Raw genomic sequence first — 19,590 nt, 5'->3', positions numbered from 1 at the left:
TAAGGAGCTGCCTGTTGCATAAGCGTCCACTGCTAAGTTCAGTACTAGACCGGCCACAAACGCAAGAATGTTGAAGGAAATAAACAAAGTGGACTACAGGTGGGACAAAAGCCCCCATGATATAAACTATTAAGTACCTCCAGCAACAAGTATCACAAATAAGACCTGGGTAGCACCAGTCAATTACAATTACAATTACAATTTGGTATTTGGCAGTCGCTTTGGCCTCATAAGCAGAGATCACAATAAGGCTGTGTGTTAATTTACCCTTCGTATTGCGCCCCTGGAATACTTTGACAGTGAATGACAAACACAGATACAAGACAAGGTGGTTTTTTTTTTTGTTTTTTTTATATATGTAAAGAAAGGGAGGTTAGGCAGTGGGGGACAGGTGGGTCCTGAAGAGGTGGGTTTTCAGTTTCCTGCGGAAGATGGTAAGAGATTCCGCAGTCCTAACTGCATTAGGGAGGTCGTTCCACCACCGCAGGGCAATGGCGGAGAAGAGGCGTGGTCTGGAGGAACGGCTGCCGGGTTCCCAAAGTGAGGGGACCGTCAGTTGACCAGAGGTTGTAGAGCGGAGGGTTCTAGTAGGGGTATAAGGAGTTATCAGGGACTGAAGGTATGATGGGGCGGAGCCTCTTGTGGTCTGGTAGGCCAGCACCAGTGTCTTAAACTGGATGCGAGCAGCTACCAGAAGCCAGTGGAGTGCAGTAAGGAGTGGAGTGACATGAGAGTGCTTAGGGAGGTTGAATACCAGGCGTGCAGCGGCGTTCTGAATGAGCTGGAGCGGCCTGATGGCGCAGGTCGGCCAGCCAGCCAGTAGAACGTTGCAGTAGTCCAGGCGGAAGATGACAAGCGCTTGGACTAGGAGCTGGGTCGCCTGTTGTGTGAGGAAGGGGTGGATTCTCCTGATGTTGTAGAGAGAGAATCTGCGGGATCGTGTGACTGCCGTTATGTGACTGGAGTAGGTCAGCTGGTTGTCAAGGGCCATGCCAAGGTTTTTGGCTGCTGTGGTGGGGAACACCACAGATCCCTCGATGGTGATTGCAGTGTTGATCGTTGGGGAGTTCTTAGCGGGAAAAAACAGAAGCTCCGTTTTCTCCAGGTTGAGTTTGAGGTGGTTAGCGGACATCCAGGAGGCAATGTCAGCTAAGCAGTCAAGATATCAATATGGGTTATAGAAAAAAAATTTCAGTTTTACTCAGCGGGGAATCAGCCGCAAACAGTTCCCTGATTCAAGGAGCTAGTGAAGCAGCTGATGAAGACAGTGGTCCTCTGGACATTGGGTGGCCACCGAAACTATAGTTGTGGTCTTTTTTTTTTACCTTGCATGTTAAATGTCTCAAACCAAAAGACAAAGCACACCTACATCTATGATCATGTTGTTGAAAACTCCAAGTAAACACTGCATATGTGTATGCTTTGCAGCAACTACGTAGGACAACATAGTGATATTGTGATATTCATATTTGTTGTTATAGAGTCTTTATTGAAATACAGTAGACAGGGGCTTTCTGATTATGAAGGTAACCATGACGACTTAATCATGTCTGAGCAGGTCAAGCAGTGACATATGCTATAATACCACAGAACTCAAGTACTTTGGGTTCATTTGTTTTGAAGTTCTGCATGAGAACGAAGGATTTTCTGAAACATCTCTGACCTTGAACGTGTCCTTTATTTTAGTGGGAAACAAAAACGATGATCCCTCCAAGAAACAAGTGGACACTGAAGATGCCCTGCGCTTTGGAGAGTCGGTCGGCGTCAGGGTCTTTGAGACAAGTGCCAAAGAAAACATCAACGTGGAGGAGGTCAGTCACACTCTGTGTGTGTGTGTGTGTGTGTGTGTGTGTGTGTGTTTGTTTGTCATAATATGTATGCTGTCAGGATGTTTCTCAGATTACTTTGCACACAGGTATGTTTGTTACGCATTCTTTAAATTGCTGAAGGCAGATTCAGAGATTAAAAGTCTGTGTATATGCATCTGCTTGTCTAACCTGTGTGTGTTTGTGTGTTGTGTGTGTGAGTGTGTGTGTGAACTTTATATATCTCTCTTTATGCGTATGTGATACCCTGACTGTCTCCCTCTCTCTCTCTCTCTCTCTCTCTCTCTCTCTCTCCTCCCCAGATGTTTATGGCGTTCACACACATGGTTCTACGAGCAAAGAAACAGAGTCAGAATCGCGCGGAAAGAGAGAGAGAACGAGAGAGGGACACAGTTCACATCAACTCCCACCGGGACCGAGAGAGGAGGAAGAAAGGAAAGAAGTGCTGCTGAGACAGACAGAGAGAGAGAGAGAGAGGGAGAGGGAATGCAATGGAGCTCATGTCACTGTAAATCAGAATGGATTAAAAACGAGAGAATGTGTTTATCTCTAACTGTGCACTGAGAAGACATAAGAGGCACATGGGAAAGAGAAGTCACTGTTAAGTGCTGATTATTTTACCCTTAGTGTTTCTTTTCCTGTGTAATTTTATTAACTAAAGGGAAATGTCGCCCCCACCTTCATTATACTGAAACTGTTATTAAAAAGCTAATCGGACAGAGACACTAACAGGTTTGGAGTGTTCTGCTGTGATTAGAGTGGAGAAAAAAAAATGTCAGTTTTATGTCAGATTTAAAAGAAGCCATTTGTCAGTAACCGTGAGCTGTCGTGTCAAAAATAAATGATGAGCAATAATAAATATTTTTGTTTATTATGTTTTCTTAATCCTCACTGACTCCATTCATAATAAAAATCTAAACAAGGATGGGCACCTGAGATGAGCTGTTTGGCCAATTGTTCTCCAGCCTTCGACTCTCTTTGTCCAATGTGAAATAAATGATGTTGATACATTTCTATGGATTAGGTTTAGGCAATATTCTGGGGGGGGGGGAAAACAAAAAACAGGACACGTTGGGAGTGTTTTGCTTGGTATATAGCTGACTCAACAGAACGAAGTCGACTGATTTTCCGTAAGAAGCTAGAGAACGTCACCTCACACGCTCAGCCGACTTGTGTCTATATGGAAAGTAATGCTTCCGCGGAACATCTGTCGGACATCGGTTATATTTTTGCCCCGAGACGGAACGGATCGTCAGTCTCAGGTGTCCCACTGTTAGTTGTCCGCCGACGCATACGGATAGCGGGGTAAAGATGGCTACAGAAAACGAGTAAGTGGGCTGCTGCACGACAACACAGAAGTACAATGACAAAACAAAAATCGACAAGAGTACCACATGTAGAGCAAATACTGGCGTATAGTGTAACAGAGCTAACAGTTTGATGGCAGAAATTAGTTTCGGTCCGAAGTGATTAATACCAAAGTTAGGGTTAAGGTAAAAGCTAACGTTAGCTGCCAGATTGAGTGTTTATGTAATAAAGTTAGTCCAGTTGAAACCAAGCTGCTCCGTTTAATTTAGATGGCTTTGTTTGTTCAACTGAAGCTCTTTTCAAGTTCGTCTTTCTGTAAAAGATTGCTGTCAATGCTGTTGTTGTTGCGGGATAGCAATAGCAACCGTTACATGGCAAACCATTTTGCAGAACCACTGGAGCATAGATTCCCAAGCTAACCAGTAACCTGCCCATTTTCACAGGATTTAGGTAACCAGACCTGGGACAGGTGCTCCATGTATTCGTATGATTGTTTCTGTCCCAAAATTCCCGGGTCCTCTTGGCTCCTGGGTAAATGACTTGATAAGAAAATGCGATGAAGTGTTTCCCATCGTTCCCTTGATAGTTATTTGGTTTTTCCATCGGTACATGAAGTTATTCTACAGTTTTGAGTAGTGATAGGAGAGGACAGAGGAGAAGCAAGTTAAGAGACATTGGTTCGGGCAGAATCATTCTGATATTTCAAACACGTTGACTGCGGTTTGGAGAAGAGAGCTTGAGTTTATTACCAATGTTGTTATTATTATTTTGTTTCCAGGGTCGTGTCCGAAATCGAGGTGTTGCAATCCATTTATCTGGACGAGCTGAAGGTCACTCAGAAAGATGACGAGTGAGATACAACCTCGTTTTTGCTTTACAGTTGTCTTAAAGTCTGTTGCTTTCAAAACCCACACAATTAACTTATTCTCTCTTCCTCACTTCACCTCCGTGAAAACGTAGCAACACTGCAGAGTGTTAGCATATCAGTGCAACGACAGTTGGTCTGATGCTAATACCAATCCACTTTATTGTCTTCTTTCAACTCGTAATTGTCTATTAGGAAATAGACTGCAGAGGCACTGATTCTCTGTGTTTCTTTATCTCTCTGACTCTCAGTGGATGGGAGGTGAGTCTAGTGCTTTACCCCTCAACAGCGGCAGATTCCCTGTCTCAGTTTGTCCGGCTCACTCTAACGCTGACTTTAGATTCACAGGTACGTCAAGTGGCTCGTTACAGAACGTAACCCTTCAGTGTTGCATGGCTTTGATGGAGAAATTAGCATCATTAAAAGGAGTGTAGTGAAACTCTGATGTTACTGGGTTTTATTTTAAGTCTCTTATTTTATTTTTAGTTTTAACATTTCCCTCTTTGTGGTGTAAGAGTGAAACCATAAATGAATCTCTCAAACTTTCAAGCTTAATCCGCATTTCTCCTCCATTCTACGGTTCATCTTCAGTGAGTTTAGATCAAGCAGACTTTTTTTGGTAAAGTTTTTCTCTCTTTCACTCTCATTCAGTATCCCTCCTCTCCTCCCTCCATCTCCATTCATAATCCACGAGGCCTCTCAGATGACAAGTTACTCAGGTGAGGATTACTGGAATGTTCTTTCCCCCCGTTTAGATTTCAACGCCGCCTGGCAGTTTTTTTCTTATCTGTACTCCTCATGATTGAACTTGCCAAAACTACATCTGCTTTCAAAGGCTCCAGTGCTCCCCTTACACTTATTCACACATTCTCTCTCTCTCTCTCTCTCTCACACACACGCACGCGCGCGCACACGCAGTGTGCAGAAGTGTTTGAAGACGGAAGCTGAATCAAGTCTGGGGACACCGGTTCTTTATCAGCTCATTGAGGTTTGTTTCTCACTCTTCTGTTCTCAATTATTCTCTTGTATTTTGCTTTTCTTTTTGAAGGGATAATAACTTTCCACATTTATATTTTTCTCCTCATTTTTTACATCTTTTCCCTTCTCGTTTCGCAGCGGGCCAAAGAGATTCTCACAGAGAGTAATATTCCCCACGGGAACTGTGTCATCTGTCTTTATGGCTTTAAGGTACTATTTCAGCGCGCGCGCGCACACACACACACAACCTCATTATCAGCCAGAACCTGAGGTTCGAATGTATTCATGGGGGAAACACATTTCGAAAAGAATTTCAGATGTGTTGACTGTTTTTGAGTCCGTCATTGACTGTATGGTGAGATTAATCACACTTCACCTTTGCTGAACAAACTGTAATGTCAAACATCAGTCGTATGTCAATCAAAATATCCCTCCATCTCTCTTCTTTCTCTTTACACACCTCTCTATCCTTTCACCATCAGGAGGGGGAGGTGTTCACCAAAACCAGTTGCTACCACTACTTCCACTCCCACTGCCTGGGTCGCTACATCACCCACTCCGAGAAGGAGTTAAGGGAGAGGGAGAGAGAAATGGAGGAGGACAAGACCAGAGAGAGGGCTGAAGGAGAGGTAGACCAGCACCAGATGGGTCCCCATGGGGAAGAGGATTAACTTGACTAGACTTTTCAGCTCTCTCCGACTCTTACCTCAGTGTCTCCTAATTACGGTTTTGCAGGCTGTCAGGGTTGGTTGAACTGTCAGGGCTGGACAGTTTTGCTCTCGTCACAGACTAAATGAGCGCTTAGAGATTAGAGGATGAGTTGAATCGAGCGTGTTGTTACAGGGCCAATGATAAGATGCCAAGTCAGGTGAGTCCTTAAGACTTGAGCTGAGAAACACAGCATCAGTGAAGAGTATCAGTGTTTGTGATGTAGTCGTATGAGAGTCTAAACCAAAATATGTACAAGACGGATTCTGTCTCAGCCAAAGGGGTTACATGCTGTGCCCTGTGTGGTTTGACCTCAGGCTCCGTATTTTATTGCTTTTAACCTCAATTTCCTCTCAATCGAGCAAATGTGCCACATTGCATTGTTACTATGATATGTAACTAAACGACATTTCCTCTGCACCAGTTTTTTTTTTGTTTTGTTTTTTTAAAGAATCGTAAAATAGGTTTTATCTTTCGGAGCTTTTTATCTTGTTTTTGTTTAAGGGGAAATAAGATACGGTATAGGTTTTGTATCAGTATAAAAATTGCACTGAAAGTCTTTTTCTCTTTCTTTCTTTCTTTCTTTCTTTCTTTCTTTCTTCCTCTCTCAGGAGCTAACGGTTGTGTGCCCAGTGTGCCGTGAACCTTTGACCTATGACGTGGAGACGCTGTTGTCGGCTCCTGCTCCCAGTTTTCCAAAGGTAAAAACACGTAAACGAATCCCGTCGCAGAACGAAGACTTGACACAGTCCAGGCACCTACAGCGTAGTGAAGTAATCAGCTGGACTGGATGACTCTTTGTCATGGTTGGAAATGCCACCAAACAATGTCACTGTTGTGCCCAGTGCCAAGGCCCTTGGCCAGAACAGAGTTTTCATTGTGACATGGGCAGTCTCTCTAATTACTCAGACTTGTGTAAGCCGTCCAGGATGTCATGTCAGCTGAACCTGAGGGGTGATGTGTGTTTGCATTTGTGTTCTCGTATGCCACATGCTAAAATAATTATGTAAATGTATTCTTTTGCTCATTTACATAACTGTGGATTTTTTTTTTTTCGTCCTACATGCAGATGGAGGAAGCAGGTGTAGGAGCTGATTTTAAACAGAAATGGGTGGAGCTTCAGAAGATTCTAGAACGACAGAGAGAGAGCGGTGGGATTATTGACCCAGAGGCAGAGTCAAATAGGTTCCTTATACATATTAATGAGGTGAGGTCAATGTGTAAGAAATGTATTCATTTTTGTCTTTTTTTTTTTTCTTTTTTTTTTTATTCTAAACTCTGGCCCTAAATTTTTGATGGAGCCCTACAATCGTGTTTTTGTTTTGTTTTGCTTTGTTTTTTTAAATGTTCAGCCCCAGCCAAGCTCCTCTGATGTCCCGTGCAATACGTCTGATGCCCCATCCAGCCAATCCCTGCCTTCCCCTCCAGCTACATCCACCAATCAGAACCCGACTTCACAAGGTCCGTATGTTTCCAGCCAATCACAGCGGAGGGGTGGCTACAGTAAAAGTCGTCAGGGAGAGTTTAAACGAGGACGGAGGGGAAAGGGTGGACAAGTGCCTTGTGAGACATTGCCAGCTGTTGTGGACAATGTGGAAAAGCTTCATTTGTCCTCTGAGAAGTTCAAGGATGTTAAGAAAGCTACAGGTGAACAACAGGACTTGCAAGCAGAAAACACACTGGAAGGACACGCCGTGGAACAAAAATGTCGTGATGATGCTGAGATCAGCGAGTCATTGAAGATGCAATGTGGGCAGACTTTGGATGCCAACCAACAAGATTCTATTGTAACTATAGATGGACAACAAATAAGCCAGTCAGACGTAGAAAGCCGCAAAACTAATGGTCAAACCAACTCGGTGAATCGGGGTCATAGGCGTGGCCATCAGGATAGAGGGCGGAGACATGGTCAACATGGATCTGGCTATTCGCAGGAAAAGAACTTTAGGGAACCCAACCAATGGAATCCTTCGGGGTTTGTTTATCATCACAGGGGAGGACGAGGTCATAGAGCTAGAGGGGGCGGGGCTAGTTATCCTCACACCAGAGGGGGCAGGGCAAACAGAGGCAGTGGGAGGGGTTTTCATCCAAGAGTAGAAAGTGAAAGAGAGGAAGGAGTCCTCTGACAGTGGGAGAAGGGAGGGATGGTGAGAGAGAGAAGCATACCTCCCTACTGTACCATAAGCACCTCTGTCATAATAATATCTATAATAAAGCTGCTGCTCATTAGCAGTTAACAGAAATTGGTCTATATTTTTTTTATCTCTATGTTTGAGAGGTGACATTTTCCCTTGGCAGTGCTTTCAATATGTCGACCAAAATATTCAACGCAACAGCATATGCCTGGAAGTATCGGTGTTTGTTTTTGTTTTAACAACAGTGGTTTGTAGTTGATATCTGGGAGATGATGGGTTATGTCAACTGAAGCACAACAGTTGTGTTTAGGTTCACATCATTTTTGCAGACTAACGTGATTCAGTTGAAGATTAACAGGGAAAAACAAAAATTGGCGCGTGGTTGTGGTTCCACCCCTCCCTGAGGAGCATGCCACGAAATCAGGAAACGGACTCAGTCAACCCACGAAATATTGGGTTACACTTGCGGAGTGTCTAGTTTTAGCGTACTTATCTGATTGCCTGGTGAGCCAGCATGAGCAAACTTGTTTATTGCCAAGATTACCTTACAGAATCTGTTAATTTGACTAGGACCACAGTTCTTTTTGCAAATGTGTATTTTATGGTATTCTGAGATTTCTAACATGTGGGGAAAGTAGGGTCCAGTTGAATTAGTAGTTACAGTTGAAGGATGACATTGACTCAAAAGATGGCAGTGCAGCCGGCTGCAAAACATTACATAACCAAAACAAAACAAAAAAAACAACAACACAGCCTGATACAGATCTTTCCTCTCAGCCAAACTGCATTCAACCACCCGTGTCTTGCCACTGAAACGTAATTTTAAATTCTTCCCACTGGTTCTACATTATATCCCCTGGATGAAACACGTTTGCACGTTTGACCTGGCTTTTATTCATGGCACAGTCAACCTTGGCCAAGGTCATCACTGGCACGGTGAACAGCACTAGGCTTGCAAAGGGACACAGTGGCCTGAGGCCAGAGATTGACACATAGCAGACAAACCGACCATTTAACCCCTGAGCGGGTCTGTAGTTGTTCTTGTAACCGAGGCAAGTGGGGAAAAGCCAAACCTGAGGAAGAAGTGTCACAACAAAAGCTTACTCAGTGCGGAGCACTTTAGTGCCCTTCACCGAGTCACTGCAGAGTGTGTGTGTTTGTGTGTGTGTGTGTGATTAAGGGTATCTTCTGTATCTCCCCGCTAAGGTTAAATCACAGACATATCTGTTGCTGCTGTCCTCAGATGTGTGTCACTCCAAACTTTTCAATATTTTCTAGAACTACACAGTTGCTCACCAGATTCCAGCTGACTCTGATTGGCTGTTTGAACATGATCCGTACCACTGTGTCACTGTAAGGAGGGGTGGTTTAAGACCCCATGTATTGGTAATAAATGGTTTGGTCCACATCATCAAAAAGGTTGTCAATGGAGACAGCACTATCAGTCTATACCAGGGGTCTCAAACTCCGGTCCTGGAGGGCCAGGGTCCTGCTGATTTTCTTGTAGACCAACTAAATAGAATCTCTGATTGGCTGAAGAGTGTCCACACCTGTTTTCAAGGTGAAAATCAACAGGTAACTAAGAGGTGAAAACAAAAATCAACAGGACCCCGGCCCTCCAGGACCGGAGTTTGAGACCCCTGGTCTATACAGTGCTGTCTGAGGCACAAGGCAGGAGAGAGAGGATCACTGTTGACACCATGTTCATCTCTCCCTAACGTGCCACTTCTTTTATATATATATATATATATATATATATATATATATCCTGTCCTAATGGTTCCTTCTGTCACTTCAACTGTCAATTTGTTTTACAGAATCAAATACCATCGAATTTTTAAATAATAGCCTAATGTTTAAAAAAAAAAAAAAAAAAAAGAGTTCAGTAAGGAATTCATTTGATAAAAACAAAAACTTAAAGCACTAGTGTCTTTTTGCAAATTATGTCTATTAGTCGGCCTATCTGTCCTCTATGGGATATCTCTGTGTTCTGGTCCGACTGCTAACCCTGGGGAGTCTGTTCGATGGAAGTGGATATGAGAAGCCATGTACTGGCGCTTAAATCCTCCTCCTCTGACCCAGACAACTCCCTTTTCCAACACACACACACACACACACACACAGTACCGAGACAGAGAGGAGTGTGCGTGATTACCACAGGGTGTGTTGAGAGAGTTTGAGCGTATACACCAAAGATTACTCTCATTATCGCAGTGTTGACATGTTCTCCATTAATTATAATGACTACCCAGGAGTCATACCCTTGTATTACATGCGTCACGCCACCCGTGTAGTCACTAATGAGCTAAGAGAGAGGTACACAGTTGAGGGGACCGAGTCAAGATCTCCTTCTTCTCACAAAGCACTAGATCAGAAAACACATACGTTTCTGAGGTTGTAATCTACCTCTGATTAAGAGGTGATGTGAAACTGAAGACCTCCGGGCCTACATTTATGCACTACTAAAACAGAGTGGGATGAAGCAGCAAATATTTCTATACCACAGTGCTAAGGAGGTCAAATAAGGGCCTGATCATGCTACCTGTGTGTCGATAAGGTGTTTTGTGGTTTGTGGGCAGTAGGTGGTTTGTTTGTTTTTTTAACAGCGGGGGATGACCCACTGGTCACTGACACTATAGGGGGATGGCAGGTTAACAAGGGGGATGCGTTTTGGTCATTAAGCTAACAAGGGGGGTGGCATCCCTCTACAAATCACCTGGTGTTTGTAGGAAAGCAAAACTGCTGATGGTTAAGGAGGTTGCGGTCTAAGCCCAGCTTCGTGGTATTTAAGTCAATGCGTGATTGATTGTACCGTCCACCGTACGAGCTGGAAAAGGTGAGCCAGAAAGATGGACCGGTCTCAGAGACAGGTAGAAACAGCAAGAGTAAAAAGGTGCCTAATTAATTAATACAAAACTGAGAAAAAAAACAAACAATATTCAATTTACTTATGGTAATAAATTAACGAAAAATCTCTTCACTTCAAGAAATGTGAGTCAACAGGACAGGACGAACGTTTGGGGCCACTTACCATAACCACAATATCAGTCGTCACCTGATTAACAAAATAATAATAATAGTTTTCCGAACTGGAGAAGAAAAATGTTTTGAGGCTATCTGAAACGACCAAAGCGAAGACAGGGAAATACAAACAGCACAAATCGACTTCATACTCGTCTGAAAGAAATGCAAGTTAACAAGACACAGCCAGAACTTGCTAGCCGGACCGTATACCTAGGCGACAAGAGATCGCTTTGCAGATATTTCCGAACTTTATTTTTAAACACATCCTCTTTATTGTCGTCTTTTTAGTTTTGATAGACATTTTAATAGCTTTTTATTAGATCTAGTCTGCAACTGTGATAGCCGAAAATACATAATTAGCAAATCAGTTGCTTTAGCTGCATAAGTTACTGAACCGTTTGTTGGCGTCTTGTAAAGGCCGTAAATAACGAGGTTGTACAATTACATGAATTGAACATTTGATGTGTATATCTTTTATTAAGACTAGTAAGCTACAAGTCAGGTTTGCCCATTTAAAACGATGTCATCGTTGTGACACTGCAATCTTCATTACAGGACTATTACTCGCTTCACGGGTTAAAAAAGAAAGTCCGCTGACTACCGAGCCTTTTCCCGCCGCTCTCCCTTCCTCTAGCATTGTCTGCCCTCAAGAGTTAAAAAGATGTCCGCGGGCTACCGAGTCTTTTCCTGCCGCTCTCCTTCCTTTGGAATAATCTACCCACAGAAAGTAGGGAGGCAAACTCTCTTCATAACTTTAAAACCAAACTAAAGACGTGTCTATTCTCTCTAACTTATGAATAATATAATTTTGATTTTTCACTTAGTTATGGACATATAAAGCCCTTTGAGACTATAAATAGTGATATTGGGCTCTAAATAAACGTGTATTAATTATTATTATTATTATTATTATAACGTATTACTTGTGTAGTATGCAGATCAGCTCTAACTACCTTCTTTTCCAGACGAATGACTCGGCCAGGTTGTAGTTTACTTATGCTATGATACATTAAATATGCGTTGTTGTAATTGACTTTGTGTGACCATGGCTTTTGTCACATAATTAAGGTGAAGGGGCAGATAAGTATAACATCCCATAATGTTACATTACGTTGACAACATTAAATCTCGTAGGATAAATAGACCTTATTACGGCATTACGATTGAAGAGATTTATTTATCACATGCATAACTGTACATGTACAACAGCAGTGAGATGAGATTGCAACAACTCCGACAACTGTGCAAATAGCAAATATAAAGCTATATATTAAAAATATACATTTTAAAAATTAAATAAAGAGAAAAATAAAGCTACATGCAGGGAAAAGTAACGGAATGTCAATATAATAACAATAATAATAATAATGATGATGATGATGATGATGATGATGATGATATAAGCTGTACACAGGAGAAAATAATGGAATATCTCGGAGACTATATGTATATAATAAAAATAAGGTCAAAATAAAATAAGTCAGAAATAAGTGGCATATTAGAAACAAGGCGGCATCTTTAAAATAAATAAAAATAGAAGAAGTATGAGGCATCCGCCATGTAATCACACATTTCGTCAGCATAGTTTCTTACTGACATGAACGTCATGATTGTGTCAGCTGATTAAAAAAATGGGAGGCTTGTACGCATAAAAACAACTAGCTGTAGAAAAAGAAAAACAACAGACCTTTCCGGACCTCTCGAGGCGTACCGCGCATGCTCAAGCTGTTCGCGGCGCACACTGTTTTCAAACCTGCTAATATGTCTGGCGTAGGCGTTGCTACGTCAAACGATCGCCACTGTAACAGGGACAATTCATACGATAATTGCTGTCCAGACGAACGTATGGACGTTGAAATGGACACAGGACGATCTGTGACAGACCGACGAGACATGGAAACTGGATCACGGGCGGCATGTTCGTCAAACGGCAGCGCTGGAGAGGAAGACGAGACAGAGGCCGCAGATCGAGAAAGGGAAGCCGGGGGCTCAAGTACACCGCGTTCCGGGGATGGAGTGGGGCTTGGCAGCGGGAGAGAGCAGGAGGTCTCGGTTGAAATCGGAGAAACGTATCTTTGTCAGCGCGCGGACAAGACATGGCGTGAGTTCAGTAAACAAGTTCCCCGTTTTTGTACAGTTAAACTGAAACATTAGGTCATGCAGATTTGGGCTCATAGCATTTGTTGTCATTACTGTGTTCTATGCACTGTAATTGGGAGATTAACGGTAAACCTCCGGGGCTATGTTTCCATAATTAAGCGGTAACATCTTTTTACTGTACTCTTGTTCAGTTGCTGAAGCAAGTCTGCAAAATCCTTTTCAGATCCACAATATAAATAAATATGGTGACAGATATTTTCTTGTCAATATGTACTGAATTTCCTTTTGTTTCGTTATGCATCCTGGTAATCTTTTCCCTCCAGATTCTGCTGAGGTTATCCAGTCCAGACTGAATGAGCAGGAAGGCAGAGAGGAGTTCTATGTGCACTATGTTGGATGTAAGTTCAGATGTGTGTTAAACTGCCAGTGTAAACTCATAATACAGTGTTCTGAGGCACAGATTATGTGTGTGTGTGTGTGTGTTTCTGGAACGTATCCTCAGTCCTGTCTGATTCTCATATGCAGGTTTCTGTGCACTCTCCTTCCTAATCTCAGTCTGACTTCTGTCTGTCTCACACACACACACAGAGAAACAGACAGGAAGACACAGGCGTAAACACACACACATATACACTAAACCTTGTAGCCTACTGTGCTCATTTAGTTGACACCATGTCATGGATAAAAGACAGATCAATGAAACTAATGTTGTATTCCACTCTCATCTTTTCCCTGGTTTCTCTTTCTCGTCCCTTCATTTCCCTCCTCCCCGTTTCTCTTTGGCTCATCCTCCCTTTGCTGGTGCAGTTAACAGGCGCTTGGACGAATGGGTGGGCAAGTCTCGCTTGGCGTTAACGAAGACGGTGAAGGACGCGGTGAGGAAGAGCGTGGAGGAAGGCGGGGGAGGGGAGCTGGGGGAGCAGCCGGAGAGGAAGATTACGCGCAACCAAAAACGTAAACACGACGAGATCAACCATGTCCAAAAGGTGTGTGTGTGTGTGTGTGTGTGTGTGTGTGAAGCTTATTTTCAAAAAAGCAATTGCTGCTAAACCAGCCAGTTTACCTCCAGTTATGTAATAACTGTGTTACTAAATAATCACGAGAGATCACCATGTTAAGCTTTTTTTTTTTTCTTATGACTTACTCACTACCCTCACTTCTTTATATTTCGGTTAGTTCCATGTTGTTCAATTTTACTGTCTCCCTCTTTCTTAAACTATGCCCCCCCCCCCTTCCTCCAGACCTATGCTGAGATGGACCCCACCACTGCAGCCCTAGAGAAAGAACATGAAGCGGTAAGACAAAGGCACAAAGACCTTTCCTCTTCTGAGAATCGTTTAGTCCTCAGTTTGGCCTCTATTCAGCAAATTTGCTCGTGCATTGAAATATTGCAAACTGATCATTACCATTTTAGATATCCAACCACCCAAACTCAGATAATAGCGCAAATATGCATATTTGTCCTTACTTAAATAGCATTTTTTTACAACATGTTTTACAACTTTTTACCCACCCCCCACCCCGTTTGTAAATGTTCTGTTACCTCAGTCAATGTTTGCTCAAATCCAAGTCTCTCTCTTCAGATCACGAAAGTGAAATACGTGGATAAGATCCAGATAGGTAACTTTGAGATCGACGCCTGGTACTTTTCTCCGTTCCCTGAGGACTATGGGAAACAGCCGAAGCTTTGGATATGCGAATACTGTCTGAAGTACATGAAATACGAGAAGACCTTCAGATACCACCTGGTCAGTCGGCACCGTGCGTTGTTTATACACAGCAGTTGTCTGTTTGGGCACTAACAGTTTGTCAATTTAAGATATGCACTGTGCAATGTAGTGCAGAAGCAAAACAGCGTGGACGCTTATTTTTAAGCATTTATATTCACTGTGCACTGTTCTCCATGTAGCTTTATCCAAATTTCTATATTTTGCTCCTGATGTTGAGGAATCGTATGATGGAGTTTTTGGGCCTTTTTTCCATCCTTCCTGCATTTCTCTCTCTCTCTCTCACTCCCACCCCCCCCCCCCCCCCCCCCCCCCCTCTCTCCCCCTCCTTTTCTTTGTTTCTGTAGTCCCAGTGTCAGTGGCGACAGCCCCCAGGGAAGGAAATTTACCGTAGGAATAATATCTCTGTATATGAGGTGGACGGGAGAGACCATAAGGTGAGCAGCCCTCTCACACTCACGCTGTTCTTTTCCCATCCTGAGAAAACAGAACCATCCAGTGCGCTGGAAAACGTCTGTCAGATTCCAAGACACTGAGCAGTAATGGGAATACATTTAACTACTCTTAGTTCTGTCCAGAAACACATGTTATAGCTTAAACCTGAAACCAAAACAAAAAGGTTGTTTGGTACACAAATCGCCAGCTGGACCATCATTCCCCTCATTGACTGTGTGACGTATACTCTGTGTTCCGCTGCCTGTAGATCTACTGTCAGAACCTGTGTCTGCTGGCCAAGCTCTTCCTCGACCACAAAACGCTTTACTTTGACGTGGAGCCGTTCATCTTTTACATCCTCACCGAGGTCAACAGAGAAGGGGCGCATATCGTGGGCTACTTCTCTAAGGTCAAGGGTCAAATTCACAATGATGACATATACACAGGATTACTGTTCTAAACCTAAATGCGTTGTCTTATAATGAATAGTTTATAGGGCTTTAGGGTAGGTCTGTGTGTTTGTTTCTTCTGTAATGGATAAATACTTCTGAACTGTGCATGTTTATATGTTTGTGTTGTTTCTCTGTTTGCAGGAGAAGGAGTCTCCAGATGGGAACAACGTGGCTTGTATCCTCACTCTACCTCCATACCAACGTCGAGGATACGGCAAATTCCTCATCGCGTTCAGTGAGTTTCTCGTCTCTCTCAAAAAAACAGTTGTAACGCAGTAAGACCGAGTCATTCCCTGCAGTAATTATGTTTTACAAAGCCCTCACTACTTCCACTACACTCACCGCATTAACAAAGCCGTTCTATTTTTAGCTGCACCAGAAACTCCATTCTCTTTAAATTCTGTATTGGGTTACATGTCTTTCTGTGCTCTCTCTCTCTCTCTCTGTCTCACTCACTCACTCTCACTCCCTCTCTCTCTCATTCTGCCTCGCCCTTTCTCCAGGTTACGAGTTGTCGAAGTTGGAGAGTACAGTGGGTTCTCCAGAGAAGCCTCTGTCTGACCTTGGGAAGCTGAGCTACAGGAGTTACTGGTCCTGGGTTCTGCTGGAGATTTTACGAGATTTCAGAGGAACACTGTCCATTAAAGATCTCAGGTACGTGCACACAGATATTTTTCACCACCATACAACACTGTTATGTACCATGTACCCCTAAGCCAGAAAATTACCCACAAATATGTGAACTTCAGTGATGTGACTACCAAAAGAAAAAAAGTCACAACAACAGTCAAGTATAAAATCGTTTAGTTTGATAATGAAGTCATTTCAAATTGATGTGTTTAACCAGGTGGAAAAAATACACAAAGTCTGTCAAATTCTTTTTGGGATTCCCCTGGATACTTAGAATAAGACTCAAACAACAGTGGAGGAGGAAATCCCTTGAGCCGTAGTCAACCAACCAAACAGACTTTATTTACAGTCAGATACAACTAAACAATGCTGTCAGTGCTAACTCTGTTTACTCTCCTGTTTACCCCCCCCCCCCCCCACACACACACACACACACACACTGCCTCCCCCTCCTCTTTTAGTCAGATGACCAGCATCACACAGAGTGACATCATCAGCACGCTCCAGTCTCTGAACATGGTGAAGTACTGGAAGGGTCAGCATGTGATCTGTGTCACGCCCAAACTGGTGGAGGAGCATCTAAAGAGCGCCCAGTACAAAAAGCCCCCAATAACAGGTACGAACACATGACTGTCCTTCATACTATCCCTCTGTCTCTCTCTTTCAGAAGGTTTGTGTTTGTGCATTTTCGCAAGGGGTTTTGACTCTGACAGTTTTTTTTGTGGGGGGGGGGGGGGGGGGGGGTTGGTTAAATGAGTCTGTTATCCCTTTGTTCTCTTTTGCTTTCTCTCTCTCACCATCTTACTCTGTGTGTTCATCTTCTTTGTTGCATCACACAAATTTTTATTTTTTCCCCTGTGGATTTTTACAGTGGACACGGTGTGTCTGAAGTGGGCCCCGCCCAAACACAAACAGGCCAAATTTTCCAAGAAATGAAAGCCGGTGAAGCATGAAGACGTGACGACCGTCAGTCAACCCAAACGTGCATGTCACTCACAATGAAGCCCCGCCCCTTCATTCTGTTTAAATTCTTCGTTAAAGAGGGAAAATGTAAAAGATTGTAAATTGCTAGTGTCTCAAAACTTTTATGTTTATGTTCTTTTTGGGTTTTCTTGTTTTTTAATAAATGATAATAGCGATATTCAACCCATGTGTGTTTGTTTTCTCTTTAATCTAGAAATGCTAAAATTCACCACACTAGATGGAGCTGCCATGTTTGAATTCAGTCTTTGGTACAATCATAAGGTTGATACGTCTGAGTCAACTACAGAGAAATGCTGAACATGCGATTAGAGTAACACTAATATTTAACTGCTCAGCTGTGAGTTTGATGATTATCATGTTATTTTTGGTCGTGTTTCAACAGTGCCAGCTAATCTCATTTGTACCTTAATTGCACTGACATTCCCTGAATATCACATACAGTGTAAAGACTGTTAAAAGCTAAACAACAAAAAAACTTACCAACTGTATCATCAGCTGGTCGCTGTGAGGAACAGAAATACAGGCAGACCTTTACCCGTCTGTTTCTTGTGTAAACTGAAAAATGAGTTCTGTCCAGACACCGGTGAGAGAAACTGTCTGGTATCACATTCTATAGCTGTTGTATTGTGTCATTAAAGCTGGAAAGTAGCTCACACTGGTTTTGACGTTAGCATAAAGGCTATTCGGATAATGGCCCTGAGAAAGAATGGGGAAGGTGTAATGTTTCATGACCTGTACAGATTAGCTGTTTATTTGCTTACAGACTTTTCCAGAATTGGAAAGTGGCCTCACTTTTGTTTTAATGAATTACATCACTTGATGAGATATCTCTACGACCACATCCAAAACAAATTACTTGTATGTTATTTAAGTTTGCACTGATTAAAAACGGTTACTATTCAGAGGAGGATAACAGATTCCTGAGGTTTACTGTGAGACAAAGATGTGGATCTGGATTTGATCAGCTAGATTTGCAAAGAAATAGAGAGAAATGTTGAAATTTCTCCAAGCACATGCAGAAATTAGGAAGGACTATGCAGCACAACTGTGCTCTGCAATTGAGAGCGATGTGGTATTCAGATCATACTAGATGGACTACGACGAATTCCTTCATACATGGAGTACCTCACATCCAGGCCTCAAATGCTTTTCTTAACCTCCTTAATATGCAAAGAAGCCCATTTTGTACCATGTTTACAAGCTGTCTTTCACTAACCCACTGATTCTCTAAAGAAGAAGGAAAGAAAAATGACTGATACCTAATGCTGAACGGGGGAAAAATGATCTCGTCATACTTCTTACCTGACACCATAGTCTCGAGTCTCCCGGGTATGCCTGTTTATGCGTTAGCTTTATGAATTTGGAAACTTATGACTACTTTTTCTGGAATATTCTTTTCCCGGAATTGTTGTCATTGAGATTTCGAGAGAATGGATTACCTTTACACAGCATGCAGGGATCAAGGTGACGGGGCCTTAATCATTGTGGGTGTTTTTTCCTTGATGACTTTATCTACGGATATTTTGTATGGTTCATTTAGACGTATCGGTTGAAAGCTGACACATATTTTGGAGACATAGCGCCTCATCTCCTTTCGGGGGGGGGGTGGCTGTTATTGTGTAGGAGGGGCTACCATTGCACATGTTTGATTGGTTCTCCCAGGTAGGTAGAAGCAGGCAGGTACGCTAGTACCTTGTGGTATCGATAGCGGTCTCCATGTTTTTTTTTGTCTCGATAGATGGTGATATTTGTATGCCGTCCTCGTTAGGGCTGATTCATTGATTTTCCCACGTTCAACCTAACATATCGCGGAATAAACTGTGAAACATTTTTACAAACAACGGACCTGGAAACATGCACTGGAACACATAAAAGTTTTCAAAGGCTTAAAGCATCATATATATATTTTTTGGAATTAAACGGTCAAACTTTTTTTCCGCTTCACTTTTTTTCTTGCGGACCACAACGGATTATTTCTTTTTTTTTGACTGAGTTACTGGAAGCCATATACAGGTAAGTGAATTAAGTTCCAACCTCCGATGTTTTCGCTAATATCTTTTTGTTGTGATGTGTCGTTTATTTTTTCATCTTTTATCTAAACGCATATTGTTTACGTTTATAACGATATCTACGCTATTCCTTAGTGTTGTCTGGAGAAATTGGCATTAGTAAATCTTTTTTGTCGATTCTGCTTTAGGAATGTTCAGCCGTGAGGTACAGGTGTTCATTGTTTTAGTGGTGGCAGGTAGGCTACATCTTATACGTATTAAAAGTACACCTCAGAATTTATCTGCCAGAATCACTGATTTAATTTTTCAAGTTCCTTTAAGAACCTTTTACAGTGTATTATTACGTGTTTTCAAAATGTGTCACTGTCAGTTTTGGGATTGTGAAATTTCAACAATGAGGGCGCGGCCC

The 19,590-nt window shown here is 42.6% G+C and overlaps 3 protein-coding genes across 4 annotated transcripts in view; all 3 read left to right on the top strand.

Annotated features, from left to right (window-relative positions):
- si:dkey-16l2.16 (ras-related protein Rab-35) overlaps positions 1–2,627 on the top strand; it is an 8,158-nt gene extending 5,531 nt beyond the window's left edge. For both annotated transcript variants that reach the window (XM_030793227.1, XM_030793228.1), the window contains exons 6-7: positions 1,687–1,811; positions 2,129–2,627. In XM_030793227.1, coding sequence (XP_030649087.1) covers positions 1,687–1,811; positions 2,129–2,278 — 275 coding nt within the window. In that variant the 3' untranslated portion in view covers positions 2,279–2,627. The remainder of the gene's footprint in view (positions 1–1,686; positions 1,812–2,128) is intronic.
- Positions 2,628–3,128: 501 nt separating this feature from the next.
- rnf25 (ring finger protein 25) lies at positions 3,129–7,928 on the top strand. Its single transcript, XM_030793218.1, has 10 exons — positions 3,129–3,154; positions 3,913–3,984; positions 4,251–4,347; positions 4,651–4,718; positions 4,918–4,987; positions 5,116–5,187; positions 5,460–5,606; positions 6,297–6,386; positions 6,755–6,892; positions 7,038–7,928. The coding sequence occupies exons 1-10, from the start codon at positions 3,138–3,140 to the stop codon at positions 7,809–7,811; spliced, it is 1,545 nt and encodes a 514-aa protein (XP_030649078.1). The 5' UTR covers positions 3,129–3,137; the 3' UTR covers positions 7,812–7,928.
- Positions 7,929–12,620: 4,692 nt separating this feature from the next.
- On the top strand, positions 12,621–17,334 carry kat8 (K(lysine) acetyltransferase 8). The gene is made up of 11 exons (XM_030793219.1): positions 12,621–12,945; positions 13,268–13,342; positions 13,752–13,930; positions 14,186–14,239; positions 14,528–14,692; positions 15,019–15,108; positions 15,375–15,515; positions 15,700–15,793; positions 16,062–16,212; positions 16,650–16,804; positions 17,060–17,334. Exons 1-11 carry the CDS (start codon positions 12,690–12,692, stop codon positions 17,122–17,124), a joined length of 1,425 nt encoding a protein of 474 aa, XP_030649079.1. The 5' UTR covers positions 12,621–12,689; the 3' UTR covers positions 17,125–17,334.
- The last annotated feature ends 2,256 nt before the right edge of the window (positions 17,335–19,590 follow it).

This window comes from Chanos chanos, chromosome 16 (assembly GCF_902362185.1).
Source record: "Chanos chanos chromosome 16, fChaCha1.1, whole genome shotgun sequence".
NCBI lineage: Eukaryota > Metazoa > Chordata > Actinopteri > Gonorynchiformes > Chanidae > Chanos > Chanos chanos.
Note: the sequence above shows the minus strand (reverse complement) of the source record. Positions and strands in the feature narration are given on the sequence as shown.

Excerpts from the sequence above, each read along its gene's own strand:
- rnf25 (XM_030793218.1), top strand. Across the intron at positions 3,985-4,250 it reads GTCACTCAGAAAGATGACGA|TGGATGGGAGGTGAGTCTAG; the intron begins GTGAGATACAAC and ends TCTGACTCTCAG. Across the intron at positions 4,348-4,650 it reads CGCTGACTTTAGATTCACAG|TATCCCTCCTCTCCTCCCTC; the intron begins GTACGTCAAGTG and ends ACTCTCATTCAG.
- kat8 (XM_030793219.1), top strand. The coding sequence starts at position 12,690 with ATGGACGTTGAAATGGACACAGGACGATCTGTGACAGACCGACGAGAC. Across the intron at positions 13,343-13,751 it reads CTATGTGCACTATGTTGGAT|TTAACAGGCGCTTGGACGAA; the intron begins GTAAGTTCAGAT and ends TTGCTGGTGCAG. Across the intron at positions 13,931-14,185 it reads AGATCAACCATGTCCAAAAG|ACCTATGCTGAGATGGACCC; the intron begins GTGTGTGTGTGT and ends CCCTTCCTCCAG.